The following is a 19440-nucleotide window of genomic DNA, read 5'->3' as shown; positions in this document are numbered from 1 at the left end:
TTTTAGGGCTTCTGATCACCCCCAGCTCCAGTCAAAGCCAGAGGGTGCTGTAGGCACTTGGTCTTTCAGAGGGCTCCAGCTCTGGAAGGGCAGGTGAGTAATATTTCTGAAAAACCAGGCAACAGAGGCCCTAAACTGGACTCAGTTTCCACCCTTCAGAGCTCCATTAAAAAAAAAAATCTTGACCTGTGCAGTGACTCCAGTAACTATCTTACCTAAGACGTTGCTGTAATACTGATTCCACTCATCCTCCCAAAAATACAGGTACAGTGCATCATTGTATAGGTACAGCAGGAAGTTAGTCAGCCTCCCCAAGAAGGACATCCTGTCCGTCAGTCCCCCTGTGCTAGCTGGCACATAAGAAGGTGGGGCTGGAATCCCTCCACAAAGGCGCTCCAGGGTGTTCCCTTCGGAGAACCGAAAGGTATAGACAAAGGGGATTTCAAGCACCTCTGCTACCAGCTCACCCCCAGGAGCAAGAGGGTCAGAGATTAACACATCAAACCCTCCATGACGCAACTTCGTTATCAGCTTGGGGTTCAGCACAAAGCCATCGCAGGTCTGCTTTGACATCTTGGTGAAGGTGGTCATCATTTGTCGTATTTTCACCAGGGCCTCCCAGTGGGAGAGGTGGGGCTTCTCGTACAGGCACAGGCTCAGGAAGTCTTGCAGCACTGTCTTCACGGTCTCCTTTGTGAAGGGCACTTTAAGGACCTCAAAGTCAAAGGGGGAGGTGGGGTCATCGTAATCAATGAGCAATGTCGCTGATGGCACCAGCACAGTCACGTCGTGGCCCCGCAGGATGAGTTCTCCCAGTATCATTTTTAAGTTGATCCAGTGGCTGGCATCAGTGGGCCAAACAAGGACCTTCCCACAGGATCCTGAGTCCCAGAAGCACATCTGAACACAGAGCAGTAGAGGAAACCACCTTGCCAGCATCCTGACTGCTTCTGACTGCCAGCTCATTTCTGACTGAGCTGAACTTGGCCCTGCAGTTCAGAGAGTAGCAAGTCTTGGAACAGCCCACAAAGATTAGACACAGCAAGTTCCAATCTTGATAAGAGGGCATGTCCGTTTACAATATACCATATAAGGGAAAGGCATCACAGCTACCACTGCCTGGCTCAAATTACTTAAGACTCTCTTACATGAGCCGGAGGCAGCTCTGCAGAAATGCAGCCTATTTTCATCTTGTGTTAGACTCGTAGTGTAATGCAAGGAGCATTTTTTAGATCTGCGTGTATTGCAACATAAGCTCCAGCCCTCAGTCCATGGTGCATCTTTCTGATGACTTCAGCACATCTCAGCTCAGTCCTTTAGTAATGGCATCTGTCCCTTTGTCATTGTAAGAACTGCTTTCTCACTCAGAAGCCATGCATTTTGCTGACTTGTTCGTGGTTTGTGGCTGATGGCTGGTTAATTCTACAGATATAGTTGGCACTTGGGATGAGCAGACACTTTGTAATGGATGCTAATGCTCTGGAATTAGGCACCTCAGTGACATGGCACTGTTTCTCCACGAACTCGGAGGAAAGGAGTAGTGACTGAGGCAGACCTGGGGGGGTGGGGCTGGTAAACATGGTGGGTATTTCCAGGGAGTGTGACAGCAGAAAACAAGTGGACAGAGGATGTTGCTGGGCTGGCCATCACACTGCACCAGCTTCTGCCTCTCTTGCTATGTTGCACTTGGTCCCTGAGTGAAGTGCTGTTCAAGTGCTTTGCCATTTCTTTCTTAGGTGTGGGGGAGGACAGTAGTGCCTCTGTGTCCCCCTGGCCACACAGAATCATAGAAAGTTAGGGTTGGAAGGGACCTCAGGAGGTCACCTAGTCCAACCCCCTGCTCAGAGCAGGACCATCCCCAACTAGATCATCCCAGCCAAAGCTCTGTCTAGCCGGGTTTTGAAAACCCCCAGGGATGGAGCTTCTACCACCTCTCTGGGTAACCTGTTCCAGTGTTTTACTACCTTCCTAGTGAGAAAATTCTTCCTAATTTCCAGCATAAACTTCCCACGTTGCAACTTGAGACCATTGATCCTTGTTCTGTCATCTGTCACCACTGAGAATAGCCTAGTTCCATCCTCTTTCAAACCCCTTCAGGTAGTTGAAGACTGCTATTAAGTCTCCTCTTCTCTAGACTAATAAGCCCAGTTCCCCCCCTCTTTCCTCATTCATAAGCCGCGTTCCCCCGCTCTTTCCTCATAAGTCATGTCCCCCACCCCCTGAACCATTTTTGTTGCCCTCCTCTGGATTCTCTCCAATTTGTCCACATCTTTTCTGTAGCAGGGGGCCCAAAACTGAACACCACCCAACACATAACGCCTGTTTGCTTCTTCCAAGACAGAGGGAAGGGACAGAGGGTTTCTTGAACAGTTCTGGTGGCAAGGGGCAGACTCCCACAGATTGGAGCGAGCTCACTAGCTGTGGGTAGATCCCAGGGTATCAGTGTGAGTCTTTGGTGATCCTAGTGGAAGCCCTAGAATTCCAGCGTCCATACTGCCTCCGAGTTCCTCCAAGCAGTTTTATCACTATTGGGTTGTTTTTCCTTGGGAAATTCTGCAGGCTGATGGCGAGGAATTCCAGATGACTCCAGGCTTTTGCACAGGCAAATCTCTGACCTACACAGAGCCCTTTTCAGGCTGCCAGGGGATGGATAAGGGGCTGTGAGGAGTCAGGGATCTATGTACACAGACTAGGGCTTGGGTCACTGTGTTATTCTTCCATGGGAATGTTTCTATTACCACTATCCCCAACCTGCCCTAGTCACTGACCACTGGACAATATGAAGCCCACACCTCTGCATTCGGTGCAGAAAGTGAGTCGGTTGGTGCAGGTAGGTCATGGAGCAGGCACTGCCTGCACAGCCTTGAATGCTGGAGCCCGCTTTCATCATTAAGAGGAAGTTTGGCCTGAAGCCAGATGTCTCTGCTAAAATGTGTGTTTTGTTCTGTATTTCGGGACAGGCCTTTCTTGATCAAGTCATTTAGGCCCTGGGGAAGTATCCATTCCCCGAACAGTTATCTAGCAGACATCTGTCCACTGGCTTCCTTACCTTGCCCAAGACAAATGTTGCGTACATGAGGCTTGGTCCACGAGACTTGAATAAAAGTCAAACACAACCAGTTTCACTTGCCTCTGTCATAATGCCTACAAATCACACCTGCCAGGCATTGCTTAGCCAAATGGCAGGTTGAGACTTCTTTCTCTTGGCTAAGCTCAGTTCGGCTTGCTGTGATCCCATTTTCCCAAGCCTCTTTCTTAGTCCATTTTTATAGGCTTGTCTGCATGCCTCTTGCTTGTCTTCCATGCAAATTGCAAACTTTCATTGTCTTTTTTGTTGCATGTCTAGAGGTGCTGAGCAGAGTGGGATATCAAGGGGAGATTGTGTGTGCTGCCGTCATTGAAGCAAACCATAATCATAGAATAACCTTTTAAGTATTTTTGAAAATCCCTGTCCCTCCCCCCATTTAGAACTCTCTTTTCCCTTTATTCATTAGACAAATAGAAGTGATAATAACCAGTGACTTTATAACAGTAGCTTTGTTTAAATGTAATCATTGTTAGTCAGTGCACTTGAGAGCAATGCAAGTCTATTGAGCCAGGGAAAGTAAACCTCCTTATCTCCAGGTGAATAAGGGGAACGGTTAGTCTTTTCACTGGGATTTATTAGCATTGTTTATAATGCAGTAGCCCCGGGAGGTGGCCCTGGTAGGTGGAGAACCACAGGACAACAGTCTCCGCCCCAAGCAACTCACAGCCTCAGAAGACAAAACTAGTTGTATTTTTTTAACAACCCTTTTGGTATCTTTGTCATTGGGAAGTTAATGAACTACACCTTCATTACATGATGTACAAAATCTCCTTGTTTCAATAGCACCACTAATACTTGTTCCATTCAGATATTCACCCCAATAATTCCTTAATTTGGGCACAATAAGATACATACTGTGAAAACAATGACAAGTTAGGACCTGATTTCTTCTTTCTTCTGCCAGCCCCAGAAGCTGTATTTAGGGTCACTATATTTCCAGTACTAAACAACGGGACACCTGTCGGGGAGACACCTAACTCCCCATCCACAGCCCCCGGCCCTCACACCCAACCTGCAGCCCCCACCATCCCTGCTGCCCCTTACTTCTGACCTGCAGTCCCCTGGCCCTGCCAGTGCCCCTCACACCTGACCCACAGTCCCTTGCGCCCTCCACCCCCCACCCCCAGCTATGCTGGTGCCCTTCAATCCCAACCTGCAGCCCCCCATCCTTGCTGCTGCCCCTCGCTCCAGACCCACAGACCCCTGGCCTTGCCAGTACCCTCATGCCCAACCTGCAGTCCTTCACCCCCCCAGGCCATGCTGGTGCCACTCACTCCCAACCTGCATCCCCCTGCTCCCCCTAGCCCTGCAGGAGGGGGCCCCCAGCTGCCCCTGTCCCAACTGGGCTGGAGCACGGCAGCTCCAATTCATGCAGGTGATAGCGAAGCTAGTCTGGCCCCAGTGCGGAAGAGAGGATGCCTGTGGCACCCCCTGCTCTGCGCTGGGGCTTGCACACCATGCCAGCTGGCCTAGCTATGCTCCCCCCTCCCCCGGGCACCATCTCCTGGGGCCGCCTGGCCCATGGGAGCATGGGCACCAGTCCAGCCACAGAGCTCCCCTCTGCCTTCAAAGGGCCCTCCCACCCCCTTCTACCACTGGAGGGGAAGGCGCCTCCCCAGCCCTGCTGCAGCCCCGGTGCCCAGACAGCTTCCCCCAGCACTGTCCCTGCCTCCAGTCACCCTCCTTCCACTCCTGTCAGTGGAGCAGAGCAAAATCCCAAACATTGGTTCCTATTTCAAAAAACTGCAAGGACAGAGATCAGAAGACTCAAAAAAGAGGACATGTCTGGGAAAACCTGGATGTATAGTAACCCTGCTGTATATGCTCAGCTTGAAAACAAGGCCTCAAATGTTTTACCTCTCTTGTAATGTTGGAAAAGAACCTATGATCCAAAGAGAAAGACTGTATCAATTCACTATGAATGGTTAATTACTCTGAAAATGCTTACCTACTCCAAACTATCTCATTATATTTCTGTTACAGTAGCACCCAAAAGCCTCAGTGGAGCTGTAGAAGCACGCAGCATAAGAGACACTTCACACCCTGACTACCATGCTCTACCTTCTACCAGACTTCAGAGTGACACAGATAACCACCTCTGTTTACACCATGAGAATCAGAACAGACTCAACAGACAAAGGCTAGGAGAAAGGATGATGACTGTCTCCATTTTACAGACAGGAAACACAGGCAGAAAGAGCTGAAGTGACTTGCCCAAGGTCATGCAGGGAGTCTGGGTCAGAGAAGCCTTGACTACCTAGACCAGGACTTTATCTGCATGTCAGGGCAGCTACCAGTCGGGCTGCCTCATAGAACCACGTGGGAAGAAACTGATTCTATGATTTGGGGTCCCGCTTTCCTTGCCATGGAGGGGAATGATCCATGGCCAAGAAATGCAATATCTGTGCATTTCAGCTCACAGAGTTTCCCAAGAGCTGTCCCTTTCCCAATCAACTGACAGGCGGTCAACAAACTGCCACAGCTGAGTCCCAAGCCTGGGTGTTTTCTTCTCATTTCTGCTTTCTGTATGCAACAGGCTGTGACAGAGCCAGAAACTTCACAAGGAAATCTGTCCTCATGATCCTTCCTGCCCAGATTTTCTAAGTCAGGCAATGCCCGTCACAGGCACTGAATCAACATTCATGTGCTTGGAGCTTTCCCCATCACCAGTGTCTTTCTACAGGAATGGACATATGCACTGGCAAAGCACCAGTCCTGGGGAAGATCAGGATATAAAATGGAAGCAAAGAGCATTGGTACAGGTGTTAACAGCAATTAGCTGCCAGTTGTCATGATTTTGTGCTTCCACACAGTGTCTGTGGGTGGAATTGGTGTCGGTGTCAGTGCAAAACAAAACCCAGGAACTAGGATAGACATTACGAGGGAGTTGAAACTTGGGAGAGAAACTGAGGGGAAGCAAGGAACAATGGAGATATTAAGAAGGGGTTAACAACTGGTTAGAAACTATTTACAATTAGCTGTCTCAGGTCTACCAAAATGGGCCCTGGTTCAGAGCTGCAGAGAAGAGAATCTCTGCTGTCTATTGAGAGCCTAGGGCCTTGTGGGGTGAAACATTAGGCTGGTGTGGAAGCTGGAAGGGTCAGCTTTGGTTTCCCAAAGGAGCTGCTCTCCCTGCTCTTGTGGAGTAGATGAAGCCAGTAATACCACTGCCACCATGCTGTTGACTCAAGAAGGATGTGTTCTCCGGGGCCTCAAGCACATAAGTGACTACATCTCCATGTGAAAGTTGTTGGCAGGGAAAGGGTGTTCACAGCACATGGCAGGGTGCCAGTAGTCAGACACTATCTATGGCACCACTTGGTCCATAACATCCATCACAGAGCACTACAATTCCTACTCCAATCAGACATCACCACTGATAAGGTCCACGGTCCCCTCTGTAACAGGCATCTTTTTCCCAGCTGAAGCTTGTGCATCTCTCCCTGGCCACACCCTTGGTCTTCTTGGTGACCCTGCATGCCACTTCCCTCATCTGCCTCAAGCCTTGCTTCATAGCCTCCACACAAGTCCTCACACTTCTCCATCTCTTTCTTCCAGGCCACTAAAGCCTTTGCATGCCTCTTAAGAGGAGTCTACCAGCTCTTTCCTGCTCCTCTTCATCTCATGACCCCCTTGAGCCTGCTGCAGCTGCAGGTGCTGATCCTGGAAGGCAGGAACTATAACAAGTTGCCTTTGTTCCATTCTCAGCATTAGAGTTTAAAAACCCCCACCTCTCTGAAGCTCCTGGGGTGCCATTGCCAAAGCCCCTTCCCAGCCCTGGGAGTCCCTGGTGATGGCAGGTTCTCTCACAGGCCCTGAACACCTAGGAAAATTTCTTAGACAAACCAGGCCAGGGGAAAGGAGCAGAGGTTAGTGTTTGGCTTGCCCAAGAGAGGCATTGAGCCATGCACCACTTCCAGTTTCCAGGATGTGCATCCAAGAGGAATTTGCAGGGTGAAGGGTGCGGAGTGAACCTGAGAACTGGCATATGAGGTTTAACACAATCCATGCAGCCCACCTCTGCAAGAGGCAGCAAGACGGGAAGGGAGCCCATGTGGAAGACATCTTTGGACATGCTCTGGACAGGTTGGTAAAACCCAGGCACAGCATGACACAAAAAGCACACACATTCACTACAATCACCCCCAACTTGGATATGGAGGGGATCTTTGTTGGTGGCAGGGTGACTGGCAGGCAGTCTGGTGGTGGGGGCTGCATCAATCCAGGCCAGGTCTCTGCATCTACAGGTCCTCAGTGGTCTCCTCAAAATGTTTTCCCCCAAACAGGTCCTGGGTCTCTGGGACCTACTCACCCATGGTCTCCTCCACATCAATGATATCTGTCTTATCCAAGTTGCCAGCAGAATAAACCCCAAAGTGTTGTTCGATTTGGGAATCCATAGCCAAAACCCTGTGAGCTCCCTATAAAGAGCTGTGGCACTTTTGGCAGCTTTGTACTGCTATTTGAGGTCCTTCACCCTGGCCTTACACTACTTCCCATCTTGCTGTTGGCTCCGACCAGCCACCTACTTGGAAATGGTGTTGCATTGTCTTGGTTCTGACGACTACTGGTTGTGGCCTGTTGCACCTTTTCCTACAAACAAAAGGGTGGTGAGGTTATAGACCACTTCACAGCACTGGCTGCTAAAACAGCAGGCCAGTGCTAGCCTCTTTGGCAAAGGTACTGAATAGTCTTAAAGGAGAAGAGAGGTGACATGGGGAGGAACTTCCAAAGGAGAGTCCCAATCTTTAGAGCATTCAAGCAAAAAAGGAGGTTCTGGCCTTATGCCAGATTTTAAAGGGTGAGGTCTCATCCAGGGACCATGGTCTCAAAGCAGAAGGCTGACCAAGTGGCCAGTTGAGAGAACTGCAGAGCAGTGTAGCATATCACTCAGCTAAATCAAAGAGGAGCTGCTAACAAACAGACACACTTGAAACATGTGTGATTTATTCCCAGTTCATTCAAGGCTACATTTGTCACAGACAGAGTGAAGCTAAACCACTTGCAGGGTTGGCATTAGAGGCAGCAGCTTTATTGAAGCAGCACGAGACGACTATGTATAGCTGGAGTGATTTATTTGTTCAAGCCCCATCACAGAGGTGTGAGCAATATGCACAGAGGGTTCAATTCATGCCCTCATCTTCCTTTCATTGTGCCCTTTCCATAGCATTAACATGGCATAAAGAGAAAGTTAGCAATTCAGGAAATCTAAAGGGTCACACTCCTTGCTGAGACAATTGTAACCAAGTCAATGGTAATGGGTCAAAGCAGAATTTCTGTTAAAGGTATTTTATGGCTCCCATCACCAGTGTCTGGATGCCTCAGGCTCTTCATGTTTGTTCACACAACCCTGCAAAACAGTGCAGTGCTCTTGTTCGTATCGTAGAGACAGGCCTATTTGTTATACAGGCACTGTGGGCCTAGGACCACCAGGAAACCACAAGCCCCGCAACCACAATGATTAGAGGGAGGCTACTATCTGTATACTAACTAAATTATTGGGGCAAAGGATGATCAAACAGGAATGCGAGTACAGGATATAGGTTAATAACTAAGGCTGCCTATACCTGTACTTGGAGGTGGGAGGGGAGCTGTTTTAATTGCAGCAGTTCCTAGAGAGCCGCTCTAATTAAAATGCCTCATCGACACATGCATTAAGCCCGCCCCACATTTCAAAATGGCTGTGGAGGGGTTTTAACTGAAACATTCAATCAGGTTTAGTTAAAGCTCCCCCATGGCCATTTTGAAATGTGGGGGTCTTAATACACATGATGATGAGGCGACGCTGGAGCGTTCTAATTAGAACATGGAGCAGACTCAACTAATGGAGTCTGCTCTGACGCATTTTAACTAGAACATGGACCAGCACGTCTCTAGGCAACCTAGACTTCTAAGGGGGGACAACCAAGCAGAGAAAAACCAGCCAGCACCCACTGCCCCTCAAACATATCCAGGGAGCCTGCGGACATTGTCCATTGAAGCTCACGGGAGACATGCTGAGAAGGAAGGAAAGGAAAGCACACAGCTCAGAGAAAGGAAAACAGCCTCACCATGGCCTGGGCTCTCCCCGGCCAGCACAGGAAACTGAAGCCTAGAGGATTTAAACTCTGGTCAGTGCTCAGTTTTGCATTGACTCTTTCCATTAGAGATGCAATTCTTCCACCGAAGCAGCAATACCTGTACAATACCTATGCATTTGTGTCAGCAAAACCATGTGCTTCCCAGATTACCTTATTCTTACTTCCCCCTGAGCAAAATAAGCCATCCCACCAAAAGCAGTTTTGCTGGTATAGCTGTATATTGGTCAGATCACAGGCCTCGCTAATGATGCTATAGCATCAGAAATGGATATTGCCGGCTTGGCTTTGCGCCCATCTGAGATTCGTCCTTTCCTATTGGAAATAAGTGGCTGTATTACTCACTTCCAAGATGAGGCTGTTGACATGAGGAAAACAAAGCTTTGTCTTAGAATTATCAAGTGAAAATGCTGTTCCTGCAAGTCAGAAGGGGTCCTGATGCCAGGAATCAATTAGTGAGGCATGAAGTGATGAGGGACCCAGCACTGAGACACAGGGCAGTGAGGGTCCTGGTGCAGATGCACCCAATACTGAGACAAGGAGTGGCGGGGGTCCAAGCAGGGGGGCAGGCGGCCAAGGAGGCAAGTGCTGGGGGCCCCCCAGAGGAGCAAGTGATGGGGAGAAGCAGTTGGGGGGAGAGGCAAGTGGAAGGGAGCGTGAACGACGTGTGCCCCCGGCGGTTGGGGGGGCATGGCGACAGCGGGAGCACAGTGGCAGTAAGCGGGAGCTCCCGCAGACGCCGCCGGCGCTGTTGGCAGTGGGGGTGGGGGTGATGAGCGCCGACCAGGGGTCGGCAACCACACGCAGACACCGCCAGTGGTGGCAGGATGGCAAGCAGAGCCTTTTTGTAGAGGGTGCGCTACCACGATCAGGGGGTGCACATGCACCCCCTATGTGTCACCCCTGGAGGGGAGACAACATGTTGTGGGGGCAAGGGCTAAGGGCCAAGGGCCACGGTCAAGCTGTCTGCCTTCCCTTCACTTGCTTCCCTGTTGCTTGCCTCCCTACCACTGCTTTCCTGCTGCAGCAGTTAAGGGGTAGATGCATTTAAGACAATCCTCCTATAATTAGATTCCATATATGAAAAATTATAACAAATTTATAGTTAGGGCTAGTAAAGGGACTAGGAATATGGAGTAAAAGTGAGTAAAGGTGGCCCCGCTGCTCAGTTTCCAGCGATGGAGTCCCAAAGGCCCCATGTTGATGGCAGGGGAGTGCAAGTGATAAATGCACTAATATCCATACTGCTGCTACTTGCCCCACCACCCCTGCTGCTGCTGCTTGCTTGGCCGCTGCCAGTGGGCCTGGATCAAGCCTAGGAGGATAATCAAGTTTGACACCCCTGAGCTACATTAGTCTAGCTTTACATTGGTATATAGCTGTGGTCCCCTTCGCCACAGAGGGATAGCTAAGGCAATACACCTTTTTGTGCACAACTTCTAATGGCCTTCTCTGGGATCACATAGGAAATCTGTAGCAGAGCATAAAGTTGAAACCAGGTGCCCCAAGACCCAAGCTAATCCCCCTGACCATTGGACAGCATTTCCTTTCTCCAAACTTGGTCTTACATTTTGTGTTACTTCATAGACATAACTGAGGCCAACAAGAGCTGCCTTACCTAAAACATCACTGTAGAACTGATTCCGTTCTCTCCAGAAAACCTGGTGAAACAGAACATCATGGAGGGTGTAAAAGAGTTCATTCTTCACTCTCTCCATAAAGGACATGTGGTCTGTCAGGCCACTCACACTGGCAGGAGCATATGAAGCTGCGGCTGGGATCTCCCCACAGTTCCGCTCTACTGTGTTGCTGGTAGAGAAGCGGAAAGTGTATATGAAAGGGATGCCGAGCTGTTCTGCCACTAGATCAGAGCAAGGGAAAATGGGATCTGCCAAGACCACTTCAAAGGCAGCCCCTCTAAGCTTCTTCATCCGCTCCTTGTTCCCCATGAGCTCCTCACAAATCAGTTTGCTTCTGGATATGAACTCAGACGCAATGTCAAACAGCCTGGAACAGTAATCCCAGTAGGAAACCCTAGACATTTTGTAGTGGTGCATCTGGAGGAAGTCTTCTGTTAGGGATCTCATTTCCTTCTTGGTGACTGGCACCATAATCATCTCAAAGCTTAAAGGGGAAGGCTTGGTTGGATCAACAGTCTGAAAGCACAAAGGCAGCAGCACTGTCACCTCATGGCCCTGGGCTATGAGCTCTTGCAAAAGGGACTTAATATTGATCCAGTGGCTGTTGAACTTGTTCTTTTAAACATATATAAGAAAGAGCTAAGTTTTTCACATTTCCAAAGCGTAGACTTTAAGAACAACGCCAAAAATCATGAGAGTTAGCAACACCGTTCCCCTTCAGGAGCCTGGTGAGCCTCCCATTGGTATTTTATCAGGACAATGTTAGTGAACACACATGTAACTACTAGGGCTCTGCGAAGCTTCGGGTGGAGATTTGATTCAGAGGAGATTCGGACTGATTCAGTGGCCAAATCTCCAAATCCGAATTGAATCAGGGGACCAGTTAAAAGTTCTAAATCAATTTGAAGCTCTCTGAATCTTCAGAAAAGATTCGGAGAGCTTTGAATCGATTCGGACAGTCCCCAGTGGCTGCAGCATGGAACTGCAGCCGGACTAGGCGTTAGTAAGTAGGGGTGGGGACCATGGGGGGACCCCTGCCAGGCCCCATCCCCTACCTGCTCCTCCAGCCTCCCTGACCCTCACACGCTCCCCCAGCCCCCCCACAGCTGCCCCAGCTCCTGGTGCTTTAAAAAAAAGCCTCGACTCACCGGGTGCTGCTGGGTGGGGGGCCATCTCCACTGCCCCACACCATGTGGGGGCTCTGCATGAGCCCGCCAACCAACCCCCTCCCCATCCCCAACAGCTGCCCAGCCCAGTTCTGGCCCTTTAAGAAAAAAAATACTGAGAAAAACCCCGGGACTTACCATCTCCTGCAGTGACCTCGGGGCTTCAGGGGGCTCATGTGGCAGGGGCCAGCAGTGGGCAGTGGGGATCGCCTCCTGCCAGGCACAAACGGTGAGTGCCAGGGTTTTTCTCGCTTTTTCTTTTCTTAAAGGGCTGGAGCTGGGGCGGGCGGGGCAGCCATGTGGGGGGCTAGGACAGTGGGGGGATCAAGGGGATTGTGCAGGGCCCCCCATGCAGTAGAGGCAGTGGGGATCACACCTTGCTCGGCAGTGATTTGGGGCTTTTTTTTTTTTCCAAGTGCTGGGAGCTGGGGCCAGCAGGGCAGTCATTGCCGGGCTGGGAGAGCAGGTAGGGGATGGGCCTGGGTGATTCAGAGATTTGGCAGCAGCTCAGTCTCCGAATCAGATTCGGCTGAATCAAATCGGGACAGTGATTCGAATCACCGAATCGAATCACTGTCCCCCAAATCAGCTGAATCTGAATCCAAAGCAAATACTAGCCACTTTGCACAGGCCTAGTAACTACCAGTATAAATGGTCCTCTACAAGGCAACATTCCCCTCCAGTGTTCCTGTCTGGTCAAATCTTTTGAATTCCATTGCCCCAGGGTCAAAGGATCAAGAGCCAACTTCACTTTTAAACGCTAAGCAAGGTCTTCAGGGCCATATCTGCTCTGGATACCCATCACATTTAGTTTAAATTGGTTAGGAACCAGTAAATGAAAGTAGACCACGCAAACCAAATTAAGTGGGTTTAACTAATTCACATTTTAAAAAACCCATAATTAGTTTAAACTGATGCAAATTCTGGGTATAAACAAACCCTCCTCAATAGCCATTTGTAAGCATGACCTTATTTTGGAAAACTGAGGCTCTGCTTTATTAAGGCAAGTGAAATAGGATGTATTACAAGTCAAGGAAGGATGCATTACAAGTCATGCATGGTGGTGCTGCTCTAAAGAAATGTTATACCATGTGAAAGAAAATAATGGAAGTGCACTATCCTTGTTATTTGTTTGGAGTTATCTTTGGAAGGAATCCAGGATTCATTGTGATTTGGTGACAAATACTGGCTATTGTCAGGTCTGCCGCACTAGACATAAATAATAGGGCTGTGCGAAATTTTGCCAGCAGTTTCACTTCAACTCGTTTTGAGCTTGAAACAGCAAAATCAAAACAAAACAGAGAGCTTCGAAACAGCCTCGAAATGAAACGAGGCAAGTCGAAATGTTTTGAAATTTTTGAAACATTTCCAGTTTCAAAGTTCAAGCTGGGCTTGCCTGCAGGGAAACAGAAATTGAAATAAGGAGAAGGAGGGGGAAGAAGGGGGAAGGACTGCTCTCATTATTGACTATGTAGCTGGCCAGTGACTTTCACCCTTCCCTGAGGTCCCTTCCAATCCCAGTGCTCTGGGGGAGGGATGGAAAATGTGCATAAAAGGCAGCATTGTTTGAACCGCCCTGCTTTCTGCCTTGGTGTCAATTGAGTGAGGGCGCACCTTAACACACACACAGTGTCACCCACCCATGTCACAAGTGTTGTCTGTCAGCAGCTAGAAGTGCAGGGCCCCAGAACCCCCCTGCACCTATCCTCTTGACAGCTGGCAGGCTTTGTAGCCTCAACAGGGGCTAGCAGGCCTGCTGCATCTTAACACACACAGTGTCACCCATGTCATGAGTTTTGCTTGTCCTAAACCTATCTCCTTGAAACTTGGCAGGCTTTGCTGCCCCAGCAGGGGCTACCATCCCTGCAGTTTTGATCCTGCTGTAGCTGAACACGTACATGTGACATGAGTTTTTTGCTTTCAAGAATTTGAGGTGCAGTTTCCCTGAAACCCCTGCACCTATCTCCTTGAAACATGGCACGCTTCATGTCCTCAGAAGGGGCTACCATTACTGCAAGTTTCATCCAAATCAGGCCAGAAATGACAAAGTTATAGGCTGTTTTGAGTTTCCCCATTATAGCCTATGGGCAAAATGTTGAAACAGTGAAACTGTTTTGAAGAAATGAAACGGAACAGCAGTTTCGAATTGAAACAAAATTCTAAACGAAACGCTGCTCCATCAAAACAGAATGGTGCTGTTTCACACAGCCCTAATAAATAAAACAAAGAGCTGTCCATGCTAAACTGGAACCCAGTTGCTATGGAAAACACCAAATTTGATAGCACCTAATTAGCCCCGTAGTTACCAAGGAGGACACACGTTTCATTTGTGGTTACCTTTAGGTTTCCAATGAAATCAGGGGCTTAAATATTTTTAAAAGATAAAATGGAAATAGAATGATTATTGCTCAAAATAAAGCTATCTGGGAGATGGTTTTCTTATCCCAGGAAGTTTTTATGTATTTTGAATATTTTTTTTCAACTTATACTGGGAAGAATGATGGAAATGGGTACATTTTTAATTTGTTTGTGAAGCAATTTCAAAAGGCATTTAACAACCAAATTTTGTACAATATAATATTGCCTTGCTTCCAACATCCTAAATCCAGCAGCGTGCTGTGTGGTTGGCTTGCAAAAACTCACTTTTATTGGTGCCTCCAACCTGATGTTTCTCCCTTCCCCCAGCAGAATGGCTAGCCCCCTCATGACATACATGAATCATTGGCATTCATCTGCCAAGCCCCATCCAGACTCTTTAGCAACCTGCTATCAGAGCTCTTAGCTAGCCAAGGACTAAACATCACAAAGGCACAAACAGTAGTATACAAGTGCAATTAAAATAAGGCTGGCCTGGCTTTTACAAGAAGCACTGCAGCATTGTACAGCAAGGATCCAAACAATCTATAGCGTTTTAACAGTAGAATGTAAAACTTAACTAAAAAAAGAAATTGCTTTTTTTATGCAGCACATAGTTAACCTATGGAACTCATTATCACAGGAGGTTATAAAGGCAGATGGCATAGCCAGGTTCAAGAGGGGACTAGACAAATTCATGGATGATAGATTCATTAATACAGTGGCTCTCAACCTTTTAAGACTCAAGGCAGCCCTTGTAAAATGCCAACTTTTAGTTCTAACTCATTTTTTGACTATAGAAAAAAATAATAGAGACATTTTTCTGTTGCAAAGAACTCAGAAAGCCCATAGCAGGTCCGAATGCATTGAACACTATGGATTCCTCTTTGAAATTGCTGGGTTTACCCTGTGAATTATATTTGCATACCCAACAGTGCTATCTTGGCATAGCACCCCGCAGTACCCTTGAAAGGATCTTAAGGTAACTCAGGGTGCCCTAGCATATAGCAATAACAATAATAATAATAATGCACTATAGGCCCTAGAGTCCCTTGGCTGCCTCCACTATCTTCATCTATTCCCGTCTATTGTGTGCCCTTGTCTTTCAGTCATCCACATTTAATTTCTATATGCCTGACACTACAATATCCAGTCATTGTTGTCCTGATTGACAATCACTACATTAATAGCTACAAAATAGAACAGTCCAGGGTGTATCCTCTGGCACCTCTAAACTAATGGTGCTGTACGCCAGGAAGGTATGAGAAGAGAGAGGGGATGACAGACAGAAATCACTCTAGATATACCCCGTTCATATCCTCTTCTTGTCATCCACTCCTGCTACTATTGGGGACAGGATACTGAGTTCAAAGGTCCATTGGTCTACCCAATGGTCTAACCCAGTATGGTACTTCTTATGTTCATTTGGACCCCGTTCATACTCAAGTCCTCTTCACTGAGCAGTTCAACAGTCTGGTCTTCTGACATGCCATCACTAAACCTTGGGTTCTGCTCAGCTGGAAAGCTTGCATTTCACTTAGAATCCCACGGGATTCTTTCCATCCACCTCTAGTTTGTTCACTCCTGAGCTACCCTCACAGCTTGAAGAGATCCCAGTCTCCACCACTTGCTACACATCCTTCACTAGAATGGACTATGTTCGACCTAGACCACGGAAATGCTGAAGGGGATGGGGGACAGAGGTCAACATGGATTCACTGGACATGCCTTGAAGCAGGACACTCATTTCCCCCCCATTTCCACCTGTTTAGACCAATGGAATCCTACTGTCTACAGGTACTCCTGAGTTACATCAGTGTCAGAGAAAAATCTTTGTCACTGGCTTTAAATGCCTTCTTGAAGTCTTAGCTCACCCAAAAGACACAGAGACCTTTGAGTATTTTTCCCTGCTTCCGACTCATATACGAGTTTCCTCTCCAGTGAAAAATACCTTGACAGGGCCACATTTTCAGCTTGTGTAAACCAGTGCTGCTCCACTAAAGTCAGTTTACACTATTTAAGGTCCACCCCTGTACAAAGTTCAATCACTAGGCCATCTTATATTACCCACTGACTTCACGTGCAGGGGTGGGTACTTATTGAAACTCACCCAATACACGGCTGTAATACGAATCCCATTCCTTCCAAACCAGGAGCTGCAGTATGTCATGCATGAAGTAAAGCAATAGGTTTTGAGTCCTCTCCAGGAAGGACATCTTTTCCTGTAGCTGGGAAGTGGCAGCTGGTACATAAGAAGGAGGAGCTAGCACTTGACCACACAGCCTCTCAAATGCAAACCCTGGAGAAAACCGTAGGGTGAAGATAAAGGGGAGTCTCAGCATCACCGCCAACAGCTCACCGCAGGGGATTACTGGATCCGTGAGGAGGATGTCATAGTGGGATGAGTGCAGTTTTTCCAGCAGCTTCCTGTTTTTTACTGCCCCATTGCATATCTGTCTGTGCAAGGTAGTAATGCTCCGAGAAAGGTTTCTCATTGTGCTGTGCATCTGCCAGAAGGAGAGCTGAGATTTCTCAAAGATCCAAAACCAGAGGAATCTCTCCCACAGTGCCTGCAGCTCACCAGCAGTAAAGTTGATTTCGAAGGTTTCAAAATGAAGAGCAGAAGTCGAAGTTGCATTGACAGAAAGGGATGCTGAATGGACCAGCACTGTGATGTTATGGCCCCTGCCCACCAGTTCCTCAGCCACTATCTTCAGATTCCTCCAATGACTGTACTCAGCAGGCCAAACAAGAACATTCCCAGGGCACGAGCTCTTAGCCAGCAAAGAGAGGCAAAGAAATATTTTGCTGATGCATGCCAGAGATAGCATAGCTGCAGCAGCTGAGGATGGGCAGGGACTGCCTTTATGTAGGAGCCTGCCTTTCAGGAGTAAGTCATAAAAAATTCATCCTATCAGTAACAAACCCTCTGTGTTTTATTCATCAGCTTTCTGCTTCTGGAAAACCTGAACAGGAGTTGTACTCAACATGGAATGAACAAATACCAGAGTCCTCCTTATCAGAAGTTAATGGCAGCTCATACTGGGAGCTTGCTGTTCTCTGTGATTTCTAAAATCAGGGAGATTTTCAAAGGTGCAAATAGGAGTTCAAAACCCAAATGCCACTGACTTTCAGTGAGAGTAACAGGTCTGATTTGCAGAGTATCCAAGCAGGCAGGTAGGTGTCTATAAACCCCACTAGGCACATAAGCAATTAGGCACCTAGGCTAGAGACAGACATTCAAAAAGCTGGAGCCTGAATTGATTCAATCTTTGCAGGTGAGTCTAACCTGCCTAGATGGAAACAATTTGCAAATGAATAAACATTCAGGAAATGCAGCAACATACCTGCAGTGGCTCAAGCCTGGGGCCGGGGGGTACTAGAGCTGCCCTCAGCTGCTGGGAAACTGTGCTGGGGGGCCATGGGAGCCCCAGCAGGAGCCTCAAGTGAACTGGCCAGGGAAGGGGTTTAATCCCCCCCCCTTCCCACGGGTATGGACCCGGTCCAGGATCAGCACTCCCCCCTTGCTGCTGCAGCTGCATGGCTAGACGCTGGCTGGCATGGCCCTTTGAGGCAGGGGGGGCAGGGAGAGGGGTTAATCCCCACTCTGGCCCCGGAGGACCATACCCAGGGTCTGCCAGCCCTGATCACTGCTGCCGCCAATCGTTCCCTGCACAGGGCAAGCAGCAGAATAAGCTTGCCCTGAATGGAGTGATGAGGGGGCAGGGACCCTGATGGGGAGAGCAGCCCTTCTTCATGGTGTCCCGGGACCTGCAAGCCTCTTCCCGGTGGGGGGCTGCACTGTGAGGCGGTCAGAGCTGCCATAGACTGCGTGGGGCAAGCAGCAGCAGTGCTAGGCAAAGCTTGGGGGGCTAAGGCCACCCCTCAGCCCCAGTGCTTCCACTTGCCCTATGCAGGGTGCAGCAGCTCTGACCACCCTACTCTCGCCTGCAGCACAGCCCTCCCCTGCTGCCAGGAAGAGGCTTGAGCTCCTGGAAAACCATGAAAGGGGGTGCTGTCCCCATCAGGGTTGCTCCCTCCTCGCCGCTCCAGTGGTATGGCCCCTTTGGGGAAGAGGGCAGGAAGGGGGGTTATTTCCCCCACCCTCCAGTGTCTGGCAGAGGGGTCAGGGGGGGGACTTATTCCACTGCTCACTCCACACAGGGAGTGATTGGTGACGGTGGCAATCAGGGCAGGCAGACCCCAGCTGCAGTGCCCCGGGGACAGAGTGGGAAATAAACCCCTTTCCTGCCCCCTCTGCCTCAGGGGGCATGCCGGATGGCATCTGGCCATGTCCCTGCCCCTGCAGTGGCAAAGGGGGAGCACCAGGTGGACCCTGGTTCGAGTCCATGCTGGTGGGACAGGGAGGGGGGAATTAAACCCCCTCCCTGGCCAGTTCACTTGAGGCTACTGCTGGGGCTGGCCATGCCCACACTGATGGTGCAGCAAGCAAAGAAATGCCTGGCAGGGGTCCATGCTAGTGGGACAGGGGAGGGAGAAGAATAAATCTCTGCTCCTTTCACCTTAGGGCAGCTGGCATCTGGCCACACCTCCACCTCTGCCAGTTCCTGCTCTGGCTAAGCAGTAGAGGGGCCGGGACAGAGGGCCAGAGCAGCCCTGCTCTGCTGGAGCAGAGAGCACAGCCCTGCCCAGGCCTGCAGAGCATGCTGGGATGCTGAAGGACTCTGGTTTAAGTGAAACCAGGAAAGGATCTGAGACAGAAGATGCATAAACCAGTTTGAGCTCAATCAGTTCAGTCTAATACTACAGTCAACCAGGTTTATCTCAAACCACATTCGGCCATTTTGAAACTGGTTTATGTGCACTGAACTTATGTTCTGTTACAGTTTAAAACCTGTTTCTAATCACTTAAACCAGTTTGTGTGTAACTTCTGTCCCTAGCCCTAATATCTGCTGGCTTCTTGCCTGTTGAAAAGGCATCTACCCTTACTTAAGTACTTAAATACTTTCTAAATTCAGCCCTTTACACCTTACCTTGCCTTTCTGCTTTCAAAAAGCTTTTCCACATTCTGTGCTTTTCAATATATAATAGTCCACTGCAATGCAAAGGGTGTAAACTACTGCGATGAAAGGAAAGCAAGAGCTGAAAAGAC

At 48.9% G+C, this 19440-nt stretch overlaps 1 protein-coding gene across 6 annotated transcripts in view; it reads right to left on the bottom strand.

Moving 5' to 3' along the window:
• The window catches only part of LOC102375964 (UDP-glucuronosyltransferase 2A1), a 62235-nt gene that overhangs the window by 32889 nt on the left and 9906 nt on the right, over window positions 1-19440 (bottom strand). Inside the window, exon 4 of one of the 6 annotated variants that reach the window (XM_014521740.2) lies at window positions 16437-17061. The exons of 3 other annotated variants lie outside the window; for them this stretch is intronic. In XM_014521740.2, the coding sequence (XP_014377226.2) occupies window positions 16437-17061 (625 nt within the window). Of the gene's footprint in view, window positions 1-215; window positions 967-16436; window positions 17062-19440 lie in introns of those variants that run through there. 2 more of the 6 variants (XM_006027510.3, XM_006027511.3) reach the window with 2 other exon arrangements.

Source organism: Alligator sinensis, unplaced genomic scaffold (assembly GCF_000455745.1).
Source record: "Alligator sinensis unplaced genomic scaffold, ASM45574v1 scaffold320_1, whole genome shotgun sequence".
NCBI classification, from domain to species: domain Eukaryota; kingdom Metazoa; phylum Chordata; order Crocodylia; family Alligatoridae; genus Alligator; species Alligator sinensis.
The sequence above is the reverse complement of the archived record's forward strand: the minus strand, read 5'-3'. Positions and strand labels throughout refer to the sequence as shown.